Source organism: Monodon monoceros, unplaced genomic scaffold, assembly GCF_005190385.1.
Source record: "Monodon monoceros isolate NGI ecotype Baffin Bay Population unplaced genomic scaffold, NGI_Narwhal_1 Super_Scaffold_11, whole genome shotgun sequence".
Classification (NCBI taxonomy): domain Eukaryota; kingdom Metazoa; phylum Chordata; class Mammalia; order Artiodactyla; family Monodontidae; genus Monodon; species Monodon monoceros.
Genome location: NW_021703767.1, coordinates 130,964,860 through 130,974,518, shown reverse-complemented (window position 1 = coordinate 130,974,518; position 9,659 = coordinate 130,964,860). Strand labels below are relative to the sequence as shown.

The 9,659-nt window shown below is 48.3% G+C and overlaps 1 protein-coding gene across 1 annotated transcript; it reads left to right on the top strand.

The window, feature by feature from the left end:
* The first annotated feature begins 7,498 nt into the window (after positions 1-7,498).
* Positions 7,499-9,111, top strand: NUDT16 (nudix hydrolase 16). The gene is made up of 3 exons (XM_029214670.1): positions 7,499-7,672; positions 7,767-8,036; positions 8,779-9,111. The coding sequence occupies exons 1-3, from the start codon at positions 7,535-7,537 to the stop codon at positions 8,956-8,958; spliced, it is 588 nt and encodes a 195-aa protein (XP_029070503.1). The 5' UTR covers positions 7,499-7,534; the 3' UTR covers positions 8,959-9,111.
* The last annotated feature ends 548 nt before the right edge of the window (positions 9,112-9,659 follow it).

Genomic DNA, 9,659 nt, shown 5'->3' with positions numbered 1-9,659 from the left:
AGGAGATTGTTCAAAAATAAATAAATAAATAAAATGATCTTCCTTCGTGTAAGGAAAACAAACTGATCTTGCTCCCAGATGACTTGGATTCTGGTCCCACTGTTGCCATTTACTGTGTGATCTAGGGCAAATCATTTCCTCTGAGTCTCAGTTACCTGCCTTTGTCTGAAGATAGCCATAAAAAATAAGCAAATTATCTCATACGTTGAATCTCAGGAAATTGCTCATGGGGTTCGGCGTAATGTGTGGGTATGCTTTAAACGCTGTTAAGATGCTCTCAACTTTGGAGGAGGAATTATTTATTGTCAGGCTGCCTGATCTCCCATCATTGGAGATTCATCCCTGAAGACTTCCTTAGGCGGCTAAGATTCTAGTAGTAACATGCAAACACACCCAAGTAAACACTTTTAGCCATTTTCAGCCAGCATCTGATTAAAAATTTGCTCACAGTCGGCTGAGAGGCCATGAAGAAAGCAGCTCTGAAAAGGCAACCAAGCTGTGCTGAGGACCAGCTGCGTCCCCCAACCAGGCCTCAACCCACTTCACATTCATGAACCCACCTGTGTGATCCCGGAGTAAGCAGCATCCCCAGTGCCCTCAGGACGCTCAGTTCTCCCCTAACTCCAGAAGGAAATTCAGTCCAACAAATATACATTATGAAATAATATATTCATAAATACTCATTAGGAGTACCAAAATTGTTAACATTTATGCAGAACGGAGAGCTTGACTCCAACAGAGTATTTGCAAAGTAGATTTGTAAGTTTAGTTGGGAGACAAACTTTCAACAGCTGGAACATTTTTTTTCCAAAATATTATGCTTTTTCCTTCTCTGAAAGATTGAATTTTTGGTTCCACCCCTCCCTGGACGCTGACTGCTCCCTTTTAACTTCATAGTTCTTCCCACTATCATGGGAAGAGAGTATTTCCTTACCCTCAGACTCTGAGTTTGGCCATTTAACTTGTTCTGGCTGAGTGATCACTCAGGAGCAGGAAACTTACAGGGACAGTTGGTTAAAGGGTACAGTGTTTCAGTTATATGGAATGAATAAGTTCTGGAGATTTTATGTACATAGTGACTATAGTTAATAATACTGTATTATTGTATACTTGAAATTTGCTAAGAAAGTAAAGCTTAAGTGTTCTCACCACACACAAAATATGTGTGGTGATAGATATGTTAATTAGCTTGATTGTGGTAATTTCACAATGTATATGTATATCAATTAAATATATACAGTTTTTATTTGTCAATTATACCTCAATAAAGCTGGGGAAACTATTTCAGGCAAGAAAGAAGGAGACAAAGATCTTACAGACATGAAGAACACAAAGCCTTGTAGGTTCCAGGAATGTGCCATCTTTTTGTGCTTCTGGTTCAAGTGTAAGGGTGACCACGGCAGGTTTGAGAGGAAGGTGTGTGGCTGGCTTCTGAGATGGCCCCAGTGGTCCTCACCTCTGGTAGGTATCCTGCTCTGTGCAACTCCCTCTCACGTGGCATCAGGGGTGGCCTTATGGCCGGGAGAATCCTGTAGCAGTCATGTATGACTTCTGAAAACTAGGTCATAAAAGACACGGATCCCATCTTGCTTTCCCTTGGGTCCCTCACTCTGAAAGAAGCCGGCCACTGTGTCATGAGGACACTCAAGCAACCCCATGGAGAGATCTATATGGCATGAAACAGAGGCTTCTGCCACCAGCACTAACTTCCTGTCATGACAGTGAGCCACCCGGAAAGCAAATTCTCCAGCCCTAGTCAGGCCTTCATTTGACTGCAGCCCTTGCTGATCCCTGTCCCTGACCCTCAGCCACTGTGAGATATGAAGTGTTTATTAAGTCACTACATTTTACAGTATGTTTCAGCAACAGATCACTAATACGGAAGGTGAAGTTCACATGTGAGCTGTTGAGTTTGCTCTGCAAGAATCCCTTAGAAATGCGAAGCACCTGAAGAGGGCGTGACTTTAAGCTGTAACTTGAGACCTTGTGAAGGGCAGGTTTTGAAAAGGGTGAGACAGGCAGGACAGCAAGGCAGTTAGGAGGTTAGTCCAGGTGAGCAAAGATGAAGCCTGACCTTCATCTGATGAGTCAGGGCATGGAGCGTGGAGACGATGAGAGGGAACTGAGGGGCAAGGGCTGCCTGGGGTGGGTAAAGGAAGAGGGTGTTGGTGAGGCTCCTAGGTTTCCAGCCAGGGGCCGCTGGGCAGGCGGTGTGCATACACAGAGGTGGGGTTACAGGAGACGCAGGTGGGGGAGAAATACTGAGCTCATTCCTGGGTGTGCTGGACTTGAGGCATTTGTGGGGTATTCAGGGGGAGAGGTCCAGGTATGGACTGGAGGTGTCTGAAAGGTTCTGTCTTCCTAGTGAAATGGATCCACCTGATGAGCTCCAGACAACACAGCCATGGATATTTTTGATGCTGCACCTGCAAATAACCAAGAAGAGGGCTGACTTCTGTAGAATGCCACCTCCTTGAAGGCTGCTGGATGTGATTGCAGGTATGTGAATGCCTGAAAAATAATAATAACAGCAGCATCTAACACTTTCAGTAGGTCCTTTTGGATAAACACCAACAGGCTCTAGCTGGCAGCTCTCTGAGGGTAGCACCCCCTCTCCCTCCCTCCCCCCTCCCTCCCCCTTCCTATACTCCTCAAAATCAGTGGTTCTTAATCTTGGCTCTGCATTTGAAACACCTGGGAAATTTTATGAGAATTAAGTGGGATGATGTAAAATTTCCTGACAGATGGGAGATGCTGGTTGCAGTCCTCTTTTGCCTAAAAAGGGAGACCAGACCCTCACCTCTCTCTCCCTCTCCTGGACCAAAAGGGATCCTATCTATGAGAGGGTTTTGTGAAATGCAAAGCTTTATTCAACTTTAAATTACAACCTTTACCTTTAACTTCATGAGAAGTCAAAGTGCTTTTTATTTTTAACTTTTTACTATGAAAAACATCAAATTATATTAAAGAGAATAATATAATAAGCCCTTGTTAGGGAACTGTCACTCAGCTTCAGAAATGATCAGTTCGTAGCCAATCTTATTTATAGTATCACCCATTACCCCCTCACTGGCTAATTTTTTATCATTCATAAATATTTCAGCATGTATCTATAAAACATAAAGACTCTTTTTTGTAAAAAGCCACAATACTACTATCACATTTTAAGCATGATCAATAATTCCTATATATCAAATATCCACTCAGTATTCACATCTCCCCCACTTTGTTTCTTCAGATTAGGATACAAGCACTCCCTTCACTAGATGTCTCCTCAATCTCTTTTAATGTATAGATTCTACCCCCATCTCCTTTCCCCATGTAATTCATTTATTGAAGAAACCAGCTCATTTCTTTCGTAAAGTTTCCTTCAGTCTAGATGGCATCATCCTGATTTTTTAAAAAAATAAACTTTATTTTTTAGAAGTATTAGATTTACAGAAAAATTGTGAAGACAGTACAGAGACCCCAGACAGTTCACGCTGTCGCCCCTATAATTACCATCATAGCACGAGTGCATACCACCACAGGACTTACCACTGTTGATGCTGCCCTGGATCACCCGGCAGAGGCCCCACCCCTACCCCCTTCCATTATGCCCCCTTTGGAAAGAAGTGGCTGTTCCCAGCAGCCCACGCTGAAGGAGTCGACAGTTAACACTTCACCATCTTCAGGGGACAGCTCTCCTATATCAATTATTTCAACTACTTCCGCATGGGAGATCTTCTTTTACCCCATTTATGTACTTATTCATGATTTAGATCAGTATAGACCCATAGAGATTTATTTCATCCTTTGGGTTATAATCTAATACTGCTTTATTTTCTTGCCCAGACTGTTTCAGCTTTAGCTGTAGGGAGCTCTTTAGCTCTTGAGTTGGTTCCTGTGTCCTTATCCCTTTGACAAACTCCCATCGATATGGGTGTTTTGCTTTTTTATTTTTCATTATTGATTTTTGGATTTTTGGTGCACTTCCTTATTTTCTGGCATCACAAGATGCTCCAGGCTCATCATGTACCCACTGTGTATATTTCCTGCCCCAGTGCCTGAATCAGCACTTCTCCAAGGAGCCTTGGTTCCTTTTATTGGGAAATGGTAACAGAAACCAAGATCTGGGCACTGGGTGTGCTTGTTGCTCCTGGGGAATCGCTGTTTCTAGGTCCTCCCAGATGACAGAGCAATGAAATTTATATGTGTACGAAATAGCCCTTGAATATACACTTATCCAAAAATGTTTCTGTTTGTAACCATCTGTATCTAAACTAAACAAATTTTTACTGATGTCTCCAACTCTAATCCACTACCACCTGGAACATTCTAGCTTCTTCCTGATATTTGAAAAAGATGTTCTTTTGTATTTCTTATAATATGGTGGTTAGATTCAAATTCAATTTTTTGGCAAGAATATTTCATAGGTGGTGCATTCTTCCATCATTTTAGTGATATTAGCAGCCATTGATGATCATTTCCTAGGATCTCCTAATTCTTTAAAGTTTTTTAAAAAAGCAAAGTTTTGATTGGCTCCATCTTTCTTCTCTGAATAACTGGAATTCTCTATAGAAAGAAAAACCTCCCCTCATCAACTATTTGGTTACCCTGAGGTAGAGCCAATATAAAAAGGATAAATGCTTAAATCCTTGCCTCATTATCTTATAATGAATATGTTCCCTAGCATCCTCTGAGGCTGAACACTGAGCTATTTTTGGTTTTGAACTTGCAGCATCTCTGGAGGCACATGGCTCAGCTCTCTACCTTCAGCCCCGACTGCTAGGCAGTCTGCCTCAGGAGGTGGAATAGCAGAGGGTAAGAGGCTGGGCTCCCCCGGCAGAGGCAGAGAGCAGTTTGGAAGGGGAGGCAAGATTGGAGGGTCTTGAGGGCTTCCATATTCATTCATCCTGAAAAAGCTCTGGTCTCCAGTCATTTTCTTGCAGAGCTGTTGCCTTGCTTTCATAGTTTTTCACATTGCCTTAGAAATAGCTGAATCCATCTTTAAAAGTCTCCTCAAGAAACCATAAAAGAAAAATACAACAGCCAGAAGCTCTGGAAAGTGCATGTTTGACCCTAAATCCTTCAAGGAAACCCTTCTAGGAGAGAAACCAAGAAACCCTTTGGGTAAGGGTTAGGGCACTGTTCTCAGCCCTGGTTCCGTATTAGAGTCACCTGAAACACATATAAAAACCACTTACAGTTAAGCACCACTGCCAGAGATTCTGATTCGATTGGTCTGGGGTGGAACCCTGGAAGTGGCAGGTCTTTTTTCTTTTATTATTTATTTATTGAGGTATAGTTGATATATAATATTATATAAATTACAGGTGTACAATATAGTGATTCATAATTTTAAAGGTTGTACTCCATTTATAGTTATTATAAAATATTTGCTATATCCCCCGTGTTGTTCAATGTTATCCTTGTAGGTATTTTGTACCTAATATTTTGTACCTCTTAATCCCCTGCCCCTATACTGCCCCTCCCCCCTTCCCTCTCTCCACTGGTAACCACTAGTTTGTTCTCTATACCTGCTTCTTTTTTGTTATATTCACTAGTTTGTTGTATATTTTAGATTCCACATGTAAGTGATATCATACAGTATTTGTCTTTTGCTGTCTGACTTATTTCACTTAACACAGTATCCTCGAAGTCCATCCAGGTTGCTGCAAATGGCTAAATTTCATTCTTTTTTATGGCTGAATAGTATCGCATTGTATACCACATCCATTTGTCAATGGACATTCAGGTTGCTTCCATGTCTTGGCAATTGTAATGCTGCCACAAACATTAGGGTGCATGTACCTTTTTGAATTAGTGTTTCTGTTTTTTGTTGTTGTTTTATTTTTTGTTTTTCGGATATATACCCAGGAGTGGAATTGCTGGGTCATATGGCAGCTCTATTTTTAGTTTTTTGAGAAACCTCCATACTGTTTTCCACAGTGGCTGCACCAATTTACATTCTGGAATTGGCAGTTTTTATGAGCTTTTTGCAAGGTTTAATCGTTTAACCAGGACCATTTCTAGGCCCCCTAGAACTCTAAAAGGGGAATGAGTGTGTCACACCTACAGTCTCATCACCTCGATCCAGTTGCCTGATGTCAGTAGATACCATCTCTGCCACGTTACTCAGAAGACTAAGCTAAGAAAGATAATGCCAGGAACGTCTCACTCCACCCACCTCCCCTCCCTGCCCCATTCTGAGGCCTGGTGAGTGTGGCTCAGTTCCAGCCAGCTGGCCTTTAACATAAGACTCTACCCCACCCTTGACTCCACAGATAGCTACATTTGCTGTGCCTGGCACTGTTCTAAGTGCTTTAAATCTCTAACATCCTTAATAGGTTGGAATACTCTGCACTTAACAGATGAGAGACTGGGATCTGAGAGAACTGACTGCCTTGCTAAGGTCGCCAGCCTGTGTCTGGGTGGGTACTTGGGCTCTTTCGCATCACGTGCTGTTACTAACAGGCTGTGACTCCAAGCCCAGCCCCTCTCGAGAAGCTGCCTCCTCCTTTCCTCTGTGTAATAAATATTGACTCTTGAGGAGAGATGACCTGCACAGAGTGCAGGGCCTGAGAAAAGGTGGGGAGGCCTGGGGCGAGGGATTCTGAACCCCTGTTCCTCACTCAGCATCAGGTCCTGAGGAGCCCACTGCCCTGGGGGTGCGCGGTTCCCCACCTTCCTTCACAGCTCAGTGGTCTGAGCATATGTGAGAGTAAAGTCTAGAAAGCCTTGGGCACTTCTTCTACCTCTGACCCTTGCTCTCCTTCCTGTGCCTACAGAGTTTCACCCACAGCCCTTTCCTCCCTTACTCTTTCCTGGAAAATCTCGTGGGTCTGTCCATCCTATCCACCACCTATTGCCACCCCCAATTTCAGAACTACACTATTGTTGCTCACCCCCCTCCTATAATCCCCATCCCAGAAAGTGACAGCGCCATCCACCCTGACGTCATCCTGGCAAATTCCCCCCGACACTCAATCAGCTACTGAGTCCCCGCAGTGTCACCCTCAGGATGGCTCTAACACCCATCGCTCCTCTGTCCCCACCACCCAGGGAAGGCTGCGGCTCGGAAGCCAACTCTGCTAACCCTTACCCCACCCCAGGCCCCGGGCTTTGTGTACCATCCAGACCAACTAGGTGTGGCTCCCAGGATGCGTCCCTAATTAGATAATTAAACTCTACTCAGCCTGCAAACCTCTTCGCACGACCCAGCTCTCCCAACCGGCTGGGGAAGTCCCCTGCAGCTAGACTGTGACGTCAGCACTATTAACGGTCTCCCGCCGCGTCCAGGACCTGGCCACGCCTGCAGCCTTGCCCGTGCCAAGGCCCACTTCCCCCTAGACGCACTTGGCCCTAGGCCTCCCGGGGCCGATTACCCGCCGCCGCGCCCCGCTGATTGGCTGCCGCCCGGGCCCACGGCCGCGCCCCGCCCCAGGCCCTGCAGGGATTGGTCCTGGCCGCCGGGCCCTGCAGGGATTGGTCCTGGCCGTCCCGCCCGCTACCCACGTCGGCCCCCTGGACAGCCGAGCGGGGAGGTCCGGTCATGGCCGGGATGCGCAGGCTGGAGCTGGCGGAGGCCTTGCAGCTGGGGCCGGGCTGGCGGCACGCGTGCCACGCGCTGCTCTACGCGCCGGACCCGGGGTTGCTCTTCGGCCGCATCCCACTGCGCTACGCAGTGCTGGTGAGGAAGGGGCGCGCCCGGCCACCGCCCGCCCCCGCCCCGCGGCCACGCCGCCTTGGGCGCCCCCGGCCATCACCGCTTCTCTCTCCCGCAGATGCAGATGCGCTTTGACGGGCGCCTGGGCTTCCCCGGCGGCTTCGTGGACTTGCGGGACTGCAGCCTGGAGGACGGGCTGAACCGCGAGCTAGGCGAGGAACTGGGCGAGGCTGCGGCCGCCTTCCGCGTGGAGCGTGCCGATTACCGCAGCTCGCACGCCGGGTCCCGGCCGCGCGTCGTGGCGCACTTCTACGCCAAGTGCCTGACCCTGGAGCAGCTGACTGCGGTGGAGATGGGCGCGCCCCACGCCCGGGACCACGGGCTGGAGGTGGGGCCAGCCCAGGACCCCACCCCGCGTCTTCCAGCTCCCGAAGGCCTGTCCCACAGTTTCCTCGTGTAGTTGGGGTCTGGGTGACTAGTTGCAGCCAACCTGGTCTCCCTGCAAAGATCGAACCCCCTCCCCACTTCACAAGCCTCTACAGTTGTCTTTGTAGAACACACCCAGCCAAGTCACTCTTCTAGTCCCCCTTGATAGTGGCAGGCGTTGCACCTTAGGCCCCTGTTTTTCTTGCGTAGAAGTGGCCTGATGTTTTGAGGGAAAACCCTGGCACTTAGGCGAGGGTAGAGGGGGACATTGTGTATGGCGATGGTTCTCAAACTTTGGCGGGTATAAGAATCATCTGGGAGGCTTATTAAAACTGATTACTGGCCCCACTCCCAGAATTGCCGGCTCAGTGGGGGAGGGGTAGAAGGACCTGAGAATTGCATGTTTCAAAAGTTCCTAAATGGTGCTGATGCGGCATTTTGAGGACTACTGCCGTAGGGCCCAGGGTGCATCCCGGAGGCAGGAGCCACTTCTGTGATGTGGGAAGGGTTAGCTTTTGCGGAGCTGGAGAGCATGACCTGGGTCATTTGTCTGCAAAGACCTGGGCCCTCTAGGGCCACAGAGATGTGCGTCCTCAGGCCTGGTCCTGCTGGACTGATAAAGGGGTGAGACCTCTGATCTAGAAAGATCTGGCTGGGACGAGCTCCCTGCGTTCCCAGAGTCTCATGTCTCCTTCCTTTCCCAGGTGCTGGGCCTGGTACGGGTGCCGCTGTACACCCTGCGGGATGGTGTGGGAGGCCTGCCTGCCTTCCTGGAGAATACGTTTATTGGAAATGCACGGGAACAGCTGCTGGAAGCCCTCCAGAACCTCGGACTGCTGGAACCTGGCTCTTTCGCACGCTTAAAGTTCTCAGCTCGTCCCTAGAGGCTGCCCTCCACAAACCCATGGAACCTGCCTGAGATCAGGGCCTTTGTACTGGGGAGGGAGGGAGGAAAAAGGGAATGTTTTCTCTTCTGGGCCTGGGCCTGATAGATGATAACAGATTAAAAGGAAAAGGTGTGTAGTGTGTTCTGAGCAGAGGGCCACGTGGCGACTCATGGCGTCAGTGGCAAAAGTCCTCAGCTCATCCTGGGCGCCCTGGCAGATTCACAGAGCCTGCATCTTCCCTGTACATGTGCGCACATACAGCCTAGTGGCCCCCAGACACGCACTCACACACAAGCTGATGCCTCCCCCATCCCTTGCCGTGTCCAGTTTAAGCAGGAAGTGGCACGTGTAGGGCGTAGCTTGTCGCCATACCCATCTCCTTGCTGGGGAGGAGCTTCTGAACCAGGGAGGCTTTCTCCCCACACTCCTACATGGCTGTTCCCAGGGTCTAGCCCAGCCCATGCTTGTTGGGGAGGACAGAGAAGCAGAGGACCCGTTTTACCCCTGAAAGTAGTTGCATCCTTGCCTGGGGATTGGCCAGAGCAGTATCCCCCCGAAAGGGTGGTAGAGGGCCCTAACCTACCCCCTGCCCTCTTCTGAAACTGAGCAGAAGGGGTGAGGAAAAGGTTTGGCCTCCTTGGACTGACCTTGGACCCGAGACCCCTGGGTTCTGGTGCATTTCCTCCAGGGCTTTCACT